This window comes from Zerene cesonia, chromosome 22 (assembly GCF_012273895.1).
Source record: "Zerene cesonia ecotype Mississippi chromosome 22, Zerene_cesonia_1.1, whole genome shotgun sequence".
In the NCBI taxonomy this organism is placed as follows: domain Eukaryota; kingdom Metazoa; phylum Arthropoda; class Insecta; order Lepidoptera; family Pieridae; genus Zerene; species Zerene cesonia.
Genome location: NC_052123.1, coordinates 3,315,457 through 3,332,735, shown reverse-complemented (window position 1 = coordinate 3,332,735; position 17,279 = coordinate 3,315,457). Strand labels below are relative to the sequence as shown.

The window sequence follows — 17,279 nt, the reverse complement described above, 5'->3', positions numbered from 1 at the left end:
ATGATCCCCAATTGTTGGTAGAGCATCTATCATACGTGATACGTTCATATCATTGAATATCAAGTGATATCTAAATATATAATACTCAAATAAAGTATATAGGTATCGCGGACAACAAGGCCTTGATAGGATACCGGGTGACTCTAATGAATTGCGACCTTAAGATTCCTTTGAAAGAAACCATCCAATTAAAGTTCTATGATAAAATATACCAATTAAGTAATCAATAGATGAATAATTTCACACGGAAGTCATACATAAATACTACGTTTTTCATTCGGATAACCATTTACGTTTCACACTTAGCGAACAAATAAGAAATATGGAAACGTAACAATATTTATTAGGAAACGATATCTCGTATTGTAATATGGATTTATACATACGTTCTTTTCACCAGAGTAATAAGATGGTGCAGTTGTAATAAAAAAATTTAATATTCAAGTCATCCTCATTGTGAACATAATATTTTCTTTGCACAACACGTACTTTTACATATACTTACTTTTACATATCTCCGTAACTTTTTTATATTTTCCAAATAGACCTTATTGAATACAACTTGTAACGTGATCAAAATGAGATAACATTTTTAAACATACTTCTTAGTCTTAGACCATACTAAGTTTCCAATGAGTTATACGATTATTCGACAATCGTTAAATATCGTTAACTAATAAATGAGGCTCATTTAATATTAAAACTATCCTTGTGAAAAACGTCATTTCACTGGCGCATTGTCAAGTAAACCTAATTAATTCTATATTTACACCTATCTATCGAACATCAATACTTTCAGAAGAAAATGGTTCAAAATAATCTAGGTACCTATACCTAGGTACATATAGTACACGTTAGTATACAATAGGTAGATACCAAATTTATCCAAGTGAGTGACCGTAACAATAATTTTTCTGGATTTATTACTTTTCATATAATTTTGTCCCAAAGTACTAGCATATGTTAATTGCATCTTAGTCAATACTCCATTTCATTTAACTCTTGACATTTTTTAATAATTGCGTACATACTTTTTTCACAGTGGAATTAGAACTGCTTTAAGACGTCACGGTAACCCACCTGTATCAATTGTAGAAGCAATAATGTCTAGTTCGATTCAGTTATGGAGTTTGGTTATAATTTGTAGAAGGTTATGTATCTTCATTCCTGAAGTAAAGGATTACCTCGATTCCTTTATTTACTGAAAATAAAAAAATGTGTTCTAAGTCTGCCCGTTTATACCTACCGTTAGATATTAGATAACAAGTTAAAATTGTTTACTACATTATAAGATGGGATTAATTTCATTTAAATAGTATTTAACAACATGGCACTTTAATACGAAATCGAGAAACACTTAGAAGTATAATTTAATTTCATAGATTCTTAATAATTAGTTTTTATAAGATTTACGGAATATAATAATTTTGTTTTTTGTTTTTGAATATATTTTAACATCGGAATTTAAATTTGAATGACATTTTGAAAAATGCGGAACATTATCGTAATAATAGGTATTATAAATTTAAATCATTCGCAGGCGGACATTTAAACGTATTGACGAAATTATTATATTCTTACAATCTCGAAGAATAACACATCTTATAATATTGGTTAAAGTAATGTTGTTATAATGAGCTATGCCAACGTTAAATCTAAAAATTTCAACGGACGGACAACTACAACTACGTATATTATTCAATAATTACACGAAACGTGATAAAATACAGCAAAGTTGTCATCAAATATGGGTTATATCATCTATTTCCATTTGGCAAAATGAAAGAGACATTTAGACATTGAGATATATCCTCCGAGGCATTATAGTTATTTCAAAAATTTAAATTAACTTACTATATTGAAGATATAATAAAGTATCGTAAATTTTCACGTCTTTATTGACTTCATAACATTGTAGCTAAAATTTTGCTTGTTTATCCGGCTCGAAGGACCAATTTTGTAGTGAATAACAAATATACTACATTGAGTAATTTCTTTATAATGATTTTTAGAGTTATTTAAAAACATGCACGTTGTCACATTTTCCTTCAAAAAATTATATTTCAATAAGTAAAGATTTCGATTTCATATACAAATAGATAAATGCCCCTTTCATTGTGTAAACGAAAACCATTAGTTGAACTATTTCAATGTAGGAACTATAACTTGAGCAGCCGCAGAACTGAATGAGAAACTTATCGCTATTGCTTCAAAATTTAGCCGTGGTTTAAGTCTTATGTATAAGGCACAACTATTAATTTCTTGATAATGAATAAAACATTCGATGTGTACACGTGAAATGTGCGTAGCTAGTCTATAAATAAGAGATGCACGAGCGCCTTAACTTATTTATGAATTAATTATATTTTAATAAAATTAATTCGAAACAACTTACGTTCGTAAACAGTGCTGTCACTTCAAGGCACCATTAAGCTTATTACTGAACGTGAGATATTTTTAAAAGTGTTGTGTACCTTAATGTAAAGTGTAATGTTAACGACTGCTATAATGCGTGAATTTTGAATTATTGTCCGTTAATTACGAATATGAATTTTGTGTGATACTTTTTTATTTATATGAAAAAAGTAACTATTTTTAATCCTTAATAAAAAGATAAATTTAGAATTATATTTATTTTGGAGTTATCAGTGTGGTTTTTAAGGCAATTACTCACTTTTATGATGCAAAGAAACTTATTCAAATATTGTATTAGCTCGATTCATGTAAGACCATAGACTAACCAAGTAGTCTATTATCTCCCATATGCGGGTATGAGACGGATGTATGTAACGTGTCTATTTATTTAATTATCTATACATAAGATACAACTGTATTGATTTTTTACCTCCACTGGATAACAAACTGACAACTTGACTATTATAATGTTTATTGTTAACTATTCCACTGCACAAACGGTTATACACATAAGTGGTCATTTTTAAGTAGCGTTTCAATCCGTTTATTTCAATTAATGTTTCTTTGTTTTTTTCTTTCTTTCTTTTTTTATTGTAGGTGCTACAGATTAAAATTATACGGCAAATAAAATAATATAACGCTAGCAAAACATGATTTATATAATTCTTCTCTACAAAAACGGATCACCGACGTTCCTAAGAAGACTGATACGACTCTAGTTTTAAAATCAGACCAAATGACAACAATTCCCTATCAAATACAACAAGAATCACGTCCATCGGTTGAAAACACACGGAGTTGTCGACTAACAAAAAAAAAAATAATCGTCAAAAAATGGGAACCTTTTTTTTCTTTTTGGAACGTCGGTTAAAAACAGATCCACGATGAGAAACTTCATCACGGACTTAACATAAAAGTCCATTTAAGCATTGAAACAGGCTCCTTATAATAAAACCTAATATATAATCAGTTATCCTTATTATAATAATATTAATATAATATAACTACATTGTCAATTCGATGCGTCAGTTTTGTACTTTTTAGATTTTAAATTACAATTTAAATTACACTTAACTCTGTTCATATTGCGTATCATTACAGAATTGTCAATAAAGGCGTTTTAAGAGAAATTTTAGCAACGAAATTGCTACAAATACAGCATACCAACATAAGAATTAAGTAACTTGTCCATAGCGGATAGTCCATAACATATGAACTATCCGAAAAATAAAAAAAATAAAACATAAATAAAAAAAGATGTATGAATAAATACAAAACAACGCATCGATAACCAGTCGACAATGCGCCAAACTTATCGTTAGCTAAACGTTAAACTTAATACTAATATAACGCACAACACTTTTGTCTGTTCGTCTGCATCATTGCAGCGCCTCGTCTGTGAAACAAAAAAAAATAATAGTTTGAGAAAGTATTATTTTAGAATACTCATTTTTGTTGTGTTTCGATATATTATATTGCATGCAATATTATATCTTCAATATAAGCGCCTCATCTGTAAAACCAAGTTAAGTTGTTTATATATAAAGTAATATGTTAAGTTTGTAGGCCAAATGTCGTTCAGTGTAATTTATTTTCTGTATAAAGCGCCATATAGTGCATTGCAGTGGCACGTTGTAACTTTTGGTGTTTAAGTCTCTTTAAGTGTCGTGTAGTAACATCTACCGTCGTTTAGTGTTATATAGAAACATGTAGTGTAGTGCAGTGTCGTGTAGTGTAATGCACTGTTGTGTAGTAATGTATAGTGTCGTGTAGTGACGGGTAGTGTCGTTTAGTGTTGTATAGACACATGTAGTGTAGTGTCGTGCAGTGTAGTGTAGTGTAGTGTAGTGTAGTGCAGTGTAGTGCAGTGTCGCGTACTGCTGTGTAGTGTCCCACTCACGGTGCTATTGCGGCGTGGCGGGCGAGGAGGAGCGCGAGTGCACGGCGAGCGACTGCTGCAGCGCGGCCGGCGTCAGCCATTCCCTAGCGTTCATACATTCGTTAATACGTGAGTGAACGTAACATACACCCTGACAAATATAAAAAAATATACACCTGTATATCAAAATATACAGGTGTATATTCATAATTGTCTAAGAGATTCATACTTAGGCATAAAAACTGGCATTTAAGCGAGCGGGAGAAGCGATCACATCGCAAAAGCGTATAACTAACCTTCCCTTATATTTTGCCTACTCTCTATTTACAATTTTTAAACTAGTCTAAGATAGCTAGGAATGAGTTACTAACAGTGTTAGTAGTAGTTTGGAAATTTCTTTATCGCTATTATTATAAATATTTATATAATATACTCTTGCACTGCCCAATGAAGTGTTATTATGTATTAGTATTGTCAAACGTATTAATCCATCCATTATGAACCATTATGAATGATTTGCGCTTATAAAAAGAATTTTAGTTTCACAAGCAAATACATTATATATTTTATAAGCTGCTTTCATTCAATATCACCATTTACATTTATATGTATGGTTTATACCATCAAGGCATATGTAAATCTAGATAACCTAAGAACTTACTTCGGTAAACATCTCTGTAAAAATGGCACACAGGAACTGACGTACGCAAGACGATTGACCCACGCGGGAATGTCTCTGTCGCACAGCGCCTGGAAATATAAACAAGACCATTGTAATCTGAACAAACAGTACGATAAATATTATCACTAAATTAAATTTAAAATGCACACGCACTAACAAATAAGGTTTAAATTTACTTATTAATACATATTACAATTAAATTTAAGAAAAACGCTCTTATAATATATTCAACAATATTGTCTCATTTGCTTTTGTACAGAGGACATACGTAATGAAATTGTTAAAGCCTTGCTATCAGGATAGCAAAATTAATTCGTGCTATTATTATATTATCACCGATCCTTGGTAAGTGTATAAAGTTTAAATAAACTATCCGTTTAAAGTGGGTCAAAATCGGTCAGTTTTATACAAGTGAAGCTACTTATGGAGTTTTAAAAACAATTTATTCATTAAAATTTTTAATCCTTATAAAATATTAGAAGTTACATAAGACAAAATTAGATGATTGGATGGAGATTTTCAAATCAAGATAAGACTTGATCATAAAATCAATAAATCGGACTTAAGGAATCCGCAGGTCACTATATAAGACAGCCATTGGTGTTTTGCAAAATGTATATAATATATTCTATTTGTGTTGGTAAATTAAGCGTTTTTCGTAGTTTAATACATGTAAACATTCCTCTTGAATCACTCTATCTATTAAAAAAATCCCCATCAAAATCCGTTGCGTAGTTTTAAAGATCTAAGCATACATAGACACAGGGACAGAGAAAGCGACTTTGTTTTATACTATGTAGTGATAAATGAACACTCACCAGACAAAAGGCGGATGTGAAATGATTACAGTTATTGTTCATGAGGTGGTACCTGGAAGGAATTACAAGTTCAATTTAATTTAATAAAACTTGTCAAGTGAAATATGTATGTCTTACATCTTCTTTGCAGGCAATTAACTCTATATTAATTAAGAATAGACAAGATATCATTTCATTAAAAATTGCTACTTTATTATATCTCAAAAAAAATCCATTGTATAAACGAAATTGTCATTAACTAAAACATTATATTGAATTGAATAATTTTCTTGACATTAAGAGTTTTAAACATTATGTCTTTATTTCAATAGACTATCAAATAGAATGGAAATACTGAAGTCTCACAGGACACTTCCCTGGTGGGAAGTATGGTTTTAATGGTTTTAAAAGGGCAATTACAGTTCCTTGCCCACTCTTCTCTGTATAAACTGCTTTCCGAATCGATAAAGTTGAATTTTAGCGAAAGCGTTTCTAAACGCAGTCCAGTTGAATAAATAAATGTTTGGAGGTAGCGGAAAAATCGGCAGCCATATAATTTATATTATTCCTCTATTTATTAATGCCACACAGTATAGCTGCATGTGTTTCAATTCATTTTTTTTTGTTTAAGCACCTGTCATATGGGTGCTAAAATAATTTTTTTTTTGTTTTTATTTTCCTCTATTGTCCCCATAAGTCTTAATATTTGGCAGGAAATATGTTAATATTAGGCGATACTAACCTGTCGCCCCGGAATTGCTTGCCCAATTCGGTGACAAGCCGGCGCACCTCCTCTTCGCTGAAGTCGGTATATCCTATATGTACACTTTGTCTGTAAATCATAATGTTGTTTCTTCACTTAATTTTATTGTGATATTTTAATTTACAAAATTTGCTTTAATTGTGTAACTGTGTAAAAACTAGCCAGTCTTATTTTAGAGACCTTATTTTTTAAACTTAGGTTTGATTATTATAGATACATATTTGACAAACATAACATATACTATCTATCTAATATGTAAAGGAGTTATCAAGTTTATCCATCATTTACAATCATTGATCAATTCCTATAAACAAAAATTTGATAATTGTATAAACTGCATCATACTCCTATAAATGCATACTGTACGTGTAATACACAAATTTTTCATTATAACAATTGACTTACACCTATATTTGTTAGTCACACAATTAGTTCTAGAGCAATTTTCCACGGAACGTTCCAGAAACCCTCACCTAAACCGAAACTGATCGCCGAGCTCGCGCTCGTCGCGCGGCGTTATCTCGAACACGCCGGTGAACGCGTACGGGTGCCCGCCGTACGCCCACTCGGAGCCGTGGACTTGCACGCCGCTGTGGAACACACCGACACCAGCGCCGGCTGTGTACCTATACCGTGGTACAATACAAAGTCCTTATACCATAGACAACGCACGTCACACAGCACCATAGACAATCCTAATTATCATATAGTTACAGCCTCGCACGGTAGCATAGACAAAAGTACCTTACGGTTATAGCGTCATACTGCACACAGATGACATGATATACACAATATTTTTTTGTATATTACAAGGATCTGGTACGTGGGCATAAGTAAAACTTTACTATAAAACTATTGAAATTGACTAACGTGCGCTAAGTACGCGCTGTCTCTGTCCATTAGAGCGTAGAATAAAACAATTCGATATCATAGCGCCCTGACGCGTGCTAATAATGCATTCTATCTAACAAAGATATAAGGGTTGTTCTACACACTTCCCAGACCTTGTATTTGCAAAACTAAGGTCTGACTACACTGTACCACCAGTCAGCTTTCGATTAGCGCATACTCACCAATTGGTCCAGTACATATCGTACACATTGAGCACGACCGGCGCCTGACCGGGCTTCGGCGGGCGCGGTTCATTCCGCCGCGGCAGCAGTGACATGCACGACGGAAACATCGTGCAAATGCCGCACGACTGGAATAATAATAAATTAATGGTTATTGCAGCTGATTTGGTGGTTAGTGTGATACTATCCGATCCAACTAAGAATAGGTTCGATTAAGCGCCATTTTACGAACTAATATGAGTTGTATTTAATTTTAATGCAGAAATAAACCAAAACAAAATAATCTATTGCATCTTGATGCTTCAAGAATAGATTATTTTGTTGAACATAAGGATTTCTAAGTAAATATGTAGTAATTTTCAAATGACAATTGACACAAAGGTCATTGTCGTCCCTATTCTTAGTGCGGTCGCATTATTATAAATATTTTTTATATACATTATACTGGAACTAAAGTGGTTCTGCAACCTTTATATGCTAGATGTAAAGTGTTCTTACAAGTCAAGTTTTAACGAATATCCGGTGGAAGTATTTTGGATGCAAAATATATCGGGATAAAAGTTGTGTTATTCCAGTTGTCCAGCTGCGTACGTACCAAATTTAATTGCAATCGGTTCAGTAGTCTTTGCGTGAAAGAGCAACAAACACACATACACATCCTTACAAACTTTCGCATTTATAATATTAGTAGGATAGTAGGAAGTAGGATAGGATTAGTAGGATAGTATTTCGTATCCAAAATACAAATTTAGACATGTTATACGTAGGATATCAAAGAGTGCCTCGAATTACACATTTACATTCATAAATCTTTTTTTTTTTTTTTTTAAGTCACAGTCGGCAATGGAGCTGGTAGGACGCCTGATGGTAAGCGCCGCCACCGCCCATGAACATTTGTAGAGGCGTAAAGTCTATTACAAACCTTACACCTCTGCAAATGGATTGCCGACTTTAAATTGGGAAGGGATTAAGAAAGGATTGTCGAGAGGAATAAAGGAAAAGGACTGGGAAGGGGAAGGAAAAGGATATGGGCCTCCGGCTCCCCCACTCACCGAACGAAACACAACAGAATGCTATTTCACGCCGGTCTTCTGTGGGGGTGTGGTACTTCCCCGGTGCGAGATGGCCCAATTCGTGCCGAAACGTGCTCGACTACCACATACAAAAGTCATGTAAACCATGGCTTGTTCTACACAAGTTTAATTTCAAAATGATCGGAACGTTTGTTAATCACACTGTTAGGGCAGAATTATCTACTACTTCTCATTGGCGATGTTACGCAGACCACTGAAGTTCCTTATTTTTACAGTGTATCAAATATTTGCCTGCTACTATATCACCACATTAGCAGCAGACGGTGCAAGCTATTCTAGGCAACATCAAGTTACGCATATCACAATTTTAATTTACAAAACGAATAAATCATATCCAATTTTTGAAGTGAAACTTCTTTAGAATCGTTGTGATTTCAAACCTGATGCAACGGAAAAAACGACAGGTAAGAGACACAAATACAAAAATGTGTCTAATGAAGCCGGCAAAGAATGAGACAGAAATATGCATACTATTTTATATTTTATATATATTCATCTCATTCTTTTGTCGATTTACTGAAGTTTCACTTCTATCATGTGTGAATCACACACACACCTTTTTTTATTTAATGGCAGCAACACTCCATCATACTGAGTTCTAATAACTGATGTTTGTGTTCTTATTTACTAACAAAGCAAACGTATTCGTGCATAAAGTATAAGAATTACACTGTGCATGCATTACAACTTTAACATTTTATTAACTACCAATACTACATCAACATAAATGGATAACTAGTGCATCCATTTACACCAGTGAACGGCAAGGGTTCGGTAGCTACGATATGACAAACAGATATATCTACACACACATACATACTAATTGTTTTTGCGTCGTAGGATAAAAATTGGCTATATTATACAATTATATACAACAACCATCTGTTCCGTTATGTGAGAAAATAATCTGATTTGCACAGCGTGGCATTATCGCTTATCGATTGCTCTAACAAAGATGACTAACTCCGCAAGATATAATGAAATGCTATTGATTATTCAAAACTAATGAAGTCATTATTAAAATTTCTATGAAACAATTATAGTTCCAAGTTGGGCAGTTAAGTTACACAGTGTTACACACTTTTATGAACAAAATGCACAATGCCCCAATGATAAATTACTCTACTGCAAAAAACAAAGAATTATTTTTATATCAGTTATTGTGGAAACTGAAGGCGCATATGATATGACTGCCCGTAGTTATTTATTTAAAATAAAAAAACCTTTTTAAATATCATTATTACGGTTAAGTGCATAAAGACTCGATACCAAATTCTGGAGCAAGACTGATAACAAACAAGATCATGTAGATATTGTTTTTGATAAAAAACATTTCGTTATATCAGCTTCTAAAAGCATGCATTGCCATGTATTCTGACTCCAACATACATTGGACTATTGAATTTCTTATTCTTTTTAAGACAAACTTGAACCGCCACACATAGATCTACATCTTACGTGCAGAAATGCATTTTCTACTCCATACAGCGATCTATTCACGCATGCAAAGTAATTAACATAAATGCATTCAGTCGTTATGTTTAAAAGAATAATGAGCATGACCTGAATGTCATCCTGAGTGGTTATCTGCTAAGCAATAATGGCATTATGCATCTTCACAATGCGTTAATTTAAATATCTGTTTAACTTGAAATAGATTATTTTGAGCACTTCTAGTTAAGTGTTAGTCATCATTTCTTTTTCTCCAATACTTTTATTGCACGGGCACAATAACCTTTTTAAATGTGTAACCTTTGAATATATCGATTTCTATAATAGACCATTGTGCCGTTATGAATATTGTATATGAATGATATATTCTAAAGCACATGTAAAAGTTTACACGAATACGTCATGACTTTAAATAAAAGATAATTGTAATACAGAATGACCGAGCAATGTCGCTCCGTATTAAAGATATTGATATGATTGAAGGTATTTTTTACATTTTAAGTTTGAGCGGGCATCCGAGCTGGTGGCTCGGGTCACGGTAAACGGGCACCACCGCTCATATTTGCAGACGTAGGGCCTCTATTGCTGTGTCGAAAAAGGTATAAAAAAAACGAAACGTACGAAACGGAACGAAAGGAACTCCGGCTCCTACACCAATTGTACGAAGCACTGTAGCATTCACCGGCTATAATATTTTCACGCCAATCTTATGTGGGTTTGTGCGGTACCCTTCCTCGGTGCGAAGTTTAATTCGAGCCGAAGCTAGCTCGATCTCCATATTTAAAAATGTATATGTATAATGCGCATCTGTCTTAGTGTCATTTCTTCTTTCGTCTTTTATTTACAATGTTTACATTACAATATTTTCCTGTCGTAACGTAAGGTACGTTAATAATGATTTTGCAACACCTATCAAGCGGCGCTCTTTATCGGTATTAGTAACTAGATGTTCGTCATCTATTCTATCTTCAGATAGCTGCTTACGGTAACTATTAAATAACATAGTAATAATTAAAATAACTCGCACTGAGTTCATAATTTTATTACTACTTTGTTCATTTGTGCAATGCTCATTTAATTTGCATACAAATAAATAATCTGTAGAAGCTGGTTACAAAGTTATTATGCTTGCGTTTTATGGTTTTGTTATCTGCTATGAGATAGCTTTGTAGACTTGTAATATAACATGACCTCCTTTGTGTTCTGTCCGTTTTAAGGTTTTTCTTTCTATCTGTAGGTATTTAGAAAGTGCTGCATTTTTTATCGTTTTATACATTCATCTCTTCAAATGGGATGAATTGTTGCGAATAACGCTGAAGAAAATTTGTGATATCGATTTTATATCGCAAAACTGGATGGTAAGTTAGTATTTCATCGAAGTTTCAATTTGATTGGCATGCCTGTATAAAAAAATCAGCTCCTTTGATGAAATTATGTATTATAAAGAAATTCTCTGGACATGTAACAGAATAATTTTTCTAACCTTTCCGAAGGACGCGAACTATGTTACAAAATTTACAATTATAATGCGGCCATTATTTATACATTTCCAAGGGCATACAAGCTAGAACACAAAGCTGAATAATTTACATAAATTGCTGTAACCACGTTTGTTCTGTTGACACCATCATTAAAGATAAATAGGCAGTTAACATGAAGATGCGAAACCATAAGAGACTAACTAATAAGAGCTTTTTAAATTATTCTAATTAATTATTATTTTTCTTTTTTATTATAACCAGTCAGTTTCATTAGTGTTGCAAGTTTAGCGGATAGATTAAAAAGACACGATACTATTTAACTATCTTATCTTACTACGGTATATAGACAAGGGTTTAATCTATTGCCTAGATTAGATTGTGATGCTGATTATATAGAATAAGGGATTATTATTATCGTTCTCTGTCAAATTCACTTTAATTAGCAATGTTTGCAATACACTAAAAACCTATGACCTTTTAAAATTTAAATATAATTGTGGTGTGAATGTCTTGCAAGTTTAATGACCTTAAATTAACCTAAACCTAGCAATTAAACTGAATATTAAAACATTAGTTATAAAAAATTAATATAGTTTAAAAGCTGGGAAAATCGATAGATATATCCGAGAAATTGTAATAAATTGAAATTTAGCTAATTGGTTGAAAATTAAGCATGACACGTGTACCAATATAGGATAGATTGGATATTTGAAAATTTGATTTTTAACGTTTCAAATTAATCTAAATATATTCAAGAACCTAAAAAAAACATTATTCCGCCGAGTCGAAATCGGTTACATACAAACATACAAGTGAAGCTAATAAAAATCGGTCTAAAATAAATACAACAATATTTTCAGTATTTCATAGACGATAAATTACAAAGTGACACACACCATGATTAAAAGCTCAGCTATTAATGCCAAGGCAACCACTTGACAGTGAACGCTAGACGCGTTTCAATCCCATATCGATAAGAGAATGACGGTGTCCCAGCGATAACAGTGTTTTTTAGGTTGAAAAGTTGAATATATATAACATAATTTTCCATACATTTTTCCATATAAAAGACATGGCAAATACATATTTGTTTTAGCTGCAACTAGTTTATTAACAATACCATAATGTATAGTTGTGATGATATTTTACTTTAGCAATTTGGGCATTATCTATCCGCAATAAATGTTGTTAATTGTATTTAATTTTTAGTTTTATAGCATTGAAATGCTTTATAAATGAGAAATTTTGAAAGAATAGAAAAAGATTGATCACGAGGTAGGATTCGAACCCGCGTTTATTGCCAAACCGTAGCAACGCCTAGCTTCTCGGCCACCCGTGACCCGTTTTCCTATTATTTCAAAATTTCTCATTGTTAATTGTATTTAGAAATACATATTTTGCTGTTTAAATTTCTTGTACTTCTCTTGCATCTCATTAATTAATTAGTCGTCAAGAGATGCAGCAGATGAGATGACTCAGGTACATATTTAACCTAAGAATAAGATTCTATATTTCGTTTGTGTAATTTTATATATATGTTGTGTAATTGTATCTATTTCTTGCTTTTTATTTGTATAATTTCTATCATTGGTGTGTTGTGCTGTCCCTGACAAATAAATGTTTCTTTCTTTCTTTCTTTCTATTTGCAGGAGTTATTAATACCATCCATTTAACTAAATGCAGTTTTTATTAAAACAACGCGAACGTTTTATATTTCCAACATCTATAATAAGCGATCGAATGCAGTTACGAATATTGGATCTCGAAGTCATAATAACGCTACAGCTGATAAAAGAGCATAATCCATGTGACAAGTTAAGCATTTCTATAGAATCGTACTCTGCATAAGTATAAACGTAGTTCCTCAATCTTTCAGCCCTTAAGGCATAAGCTGCACTATGCTTTTGTGTGAGTTATTTGATAGATAAGATAACGGCTTAGAGCGCGGAGCATCCTTTGATTTGCTTATACCTTTGATTAGTTTTAACAGTCTTCTGTCTTGCGGCTTGAGGCGCTGCGCGTGTAGTTAGCGCTTTCTGGCTGCATTTTTGTCAGTAACTATGCAAAGCTCAGGTTACGTCTCGCGGACTGTACATAAATCGAACGGACTTCCCTTGAACCTCCCTGGCGAAATGATCAAGTTAAAACGTATCATATTACAAAGAACGTGTCAATACATCGTGTTGACACCCTTTTGCACACTTCAAAGAGGGAGCTCGGATTCTTACACGAGTTACTTTTATTTAAAATGTATTATAGTATAGGGTAAAAGTCAATAATATGTAGTTCGAAAATACGAATTGGATTAATTTGGTAAACGGAAACGATTTGGTATCGGAAGCTTTTCTGTCCACTATTGGACATTCTATAATATTGAGCAGTACTATCCAGATGTCTATGCGTCCGTCTCTTTGTCACCGGCACTATCCCATAAACAATGACAGTGAAGTTGTCATTTACAGAGACGATTTATTTTTCCTCCAGCTGTCACAACGAATAATAAAAAAAATCGTGGCTAAGTAACGACTGGTATGATCATAAATTGAATGGATAGTTTTTATACGGATTTATTATTGTATCGAGTCCGACTTGCCTGAAAAAATCGGCCATGTGATTTTTTAGAACTATATCGACCTACAATAACAGAATCGTCATGTTTTTAAGTTTATTATAACATAAAATTTCCACTAGCACGTGCTTCCGACATAGCGTAATAAATAATATAAATAACAGGTTTAACTATTCATTTGCTCGTGGACTTAATTTATATCCGAATAATAAGTGAAGAACTTCTTACTTTTCCCTTAATGGAATATCGATCCTTGCTTTTATGGCCTAATAAAATAGAAGTTCATGATTGCCATACACATGTCCGCTGATGTGATTTATAATATTTTAGGGAGTATTGTTCCAGATTTCGACAATTCTGTAGGAGAAAGGGATTTTATTATAACCCATTCTACACGCTACATTAAGCGAGCATTTTATATAAGCTACTCCATAAAGTCATTTATTTGCGTAAAAGTTTTGTTTCTAAATAATTATTTTCAAATTTTATATCCACATTACCATATCAATATCATAACCTAAACAATTCTACTAAATTCAATGTGATTGCTTGGTTCAGCTCAAATAGATCAATTAATACTAATCTGTATCCATACTTAGTTATAAAATATTCTTACTTATATACATAGTATAAAACAAAGTCACTTGATCTGTCCCTATGTATGTTTAAATCTTTAAAAATACGCAACGCATTTTTCCACCTCTACCATATAAGAAAACGAAATCCCACAATAACGAAAACTTGTATCGTCGAGGAATAAATCAGATTTATTATTAATGTATACCGAATGACACGAAATATTCGATATCTGGATATAGGGAACGGAATGATGTCCTGAATCTGGGTCAAATATTTTGTAGGTCGCTTTCATTGGGTCGACTTTAATTCATTTAAATACGTGAAATACGAAATCGACCACCATTATTAATTATTTTGATTAAAGATTTATTAGTCTCGTGGTATTCTGTAATGTATTTAGAACACGATTCGAGACCTAAATATAACATAATGATACCTAGGTTCAGCTTCAAACTTTGTTTTAATTGAGTATGAGATATATGAGTTGAGATAATATTAAGAACAAACGAAGAATTGAGGGCATCCGATTACAGAAATCCTAACCAAGATTGAAAAGTTATCAACAAAAGGGAATTTTAGTAAAAAATAGGCGAATTGAAATACACATAACTGCATAAATATAAAATGTATTTCGTCATCATCATTATCATTGTTTCTCTTAAGAGCTATATATAACACGTGTATCAGGGCGACAGCGAATACGCGTATTATTTCGATTTAGTGTTTTAAGTTTTATGTGGGAAAAGACATCATTCTTTAAGAATTTGGGTGCAACAACGCGATTTTATTATTGAATAGACCGTAAACAAATGAAACGAGCCATTTCTCTTAATAAGAACTTTAATAAAATAAAGACGGATAGAAATTGACATAAATAACAACTATTACTGATCGAAGAAGAGTACGGACGAACGGAAACCTTTAACGATGAAGATCAGTGGAAACTGGAACCATATATGTAAAATATATTGCAGACGTCTATATGAAACAATTTTGAAATAAAGCAAAATTGTCCAGAGTAGTGTATACTGCAGGATTTCACTGTTTCAATTATAGAGTAACAAGCTCAGATGGGTTACCGTGACGTCATGAAGTAGTACTGTACGTCTAACGCCATCCCACATTGAAATGCTTTAAGACGTCACGGTAACCCTCTTGGTGCGAGGATTTAATCTCCATATTTAGCATTAACTCCTGATCCACAAGTACTATTCGATACTGCACAAGAAGCCTCCCACCCAAAAGCCAGCGCTCAAGTGACTCGCCTATCAACGGTTGCAGATCAAGCACTGAAGCACTATCGCTACGAGCGCGCATAATGACTTCTCTCTCATCTCTCATCTTTCAACTTTCACATTTATTATGTAGGCCTTTCGTTGAACCAGAGCCAAGTGACACTACAAAAGGCAACACTCGAATACATAAATGTGAATAGACGCGAAATGGCAGCAACGTCCAATCCCATTTCAATTTTCAATGGGAGCTAATTAAATGTATTCATGTTTGTCCTTTGAAACATCTGCTTTTATTTTATCCATCTAGAGAGAGACTGAAATGATCTTTGAATCGTTTCAACTTTTTGTAGAAACGTTGACGTTTGTTTTAAAATGAATCTGCGGTGAGCAATATTTAGGATGGATACTTCATAAAGGACATATGTGTCCAGAGGGTGGAAATCTAAAGATACTTCTTAACTAACTAGTTAACTAAGTAGCAATACTCGTATTACCTACAGAAAAGAGGAGTCCAAGAATGAAAAAGCAGTGTTGAAAGTGGAAAAAGTATTTTGCTTCATTTGACTTATCGCCTTGATGAAGACTCACTTATACCGAGGCTAAAGCCAAATCGGTACCATTCTAATGCCGTTAATATTTCTATATTAAAAATGTGTGTGTGTGTGTGTGTGTGTATGTGTATAATATATGTGATTATCACACTAATATCATAAATGTGAATGCTTGTTTGTTTGGCTGTTTGTTCGTCAATCTCGCTGAAACTTCTGAATGAATTTTGATGAAATTTGGTATACAGACAGAGTATGAGTTGACTAGGGTGATAGAAAAATTTTAATCTCTAAGCTTTGGATAAAACAGGAATATTGCTGTCCGGGCCGAGCCGGGACGAGCGTCTCGTTATTAAATATATAAAAAACCTACACAAATCTGATGATTAATTCGTTGACCATAACATAAATCGCCAGCTTTATTAGCTGACGAACCCGAAATATATTTATAGTTCGTACTTGACCGATTTTATGCTTAATAGGCATTTCAAGGGTTGCTCCAAGCGTGGGCGCCAAAATTACTTCGTAACCATACAAATACGCTTTTATATTAGTGAACAGTCAGTAGTTATTGATGTATCGTCACTACATAGTATATAACAAAGTAGCTTTCCGCCGTTTGTGTATCTGTGTGCTTAGACCTTTAAAATTACAAAACAGATTTTTGATGGGGGTTTTTATGGATAGAGCGATTTAAGAGGAAGTTATATGT

The 17,279-nt window shown here is 33.1% G+C and overlaps 1 protein-coding gene across 3 annotated transcripts in view; it reads right to left on the bottom strand.

Moving 5' to 3' along the window:
* Positions 1 to 702: 702 nt before the first annotated feature.
* The window catches only part of LOC119836004 (deubiquitinase DESI2), a 21,130-nt gene continuing 4,553 nt past the window's right edge, over positions 703 to 17,279 (bottom strand). For all 3 annotated transcript variants that reach the window (XM_038361164.1, XM_038361167.1, XM_038361165.1), the window contains 7 exons: positions 7,610 to 7,737; positions 7,010 to 7,162; positions 6,516 to 6,605; positions 5,795 to 5,846; positions 4,956 to 5,044; positions 4,316 to 4,398; positions 703 to 3,811 (listed from right to left, as the gene is read on the bottom strand). In XM_038361164.1, coding sequence (XP_038217092.1) covers positions 4,320 to 4,398; positions 4,956 to 5,044; positions 5,795 to 5,846; positions 6,516 to 6,605; positions 7,010 to 7,162; positions 7,610 to 7,737 — 591 coding nt within the window. In that variant the 3' untranslated portion in view covers positions 703 to 3,811; positions 4,316 to 4,319. The remainder of the gene's footprint in view (positions 3,812 to 4,315; positions 4,399 to 4,955; positions 5,045 to 5,794; positions 5,847 to 6,515; positions 6,606 to 7,009; positions 7,163 to 7,609; positions 7,738 to 17,279) is intronic.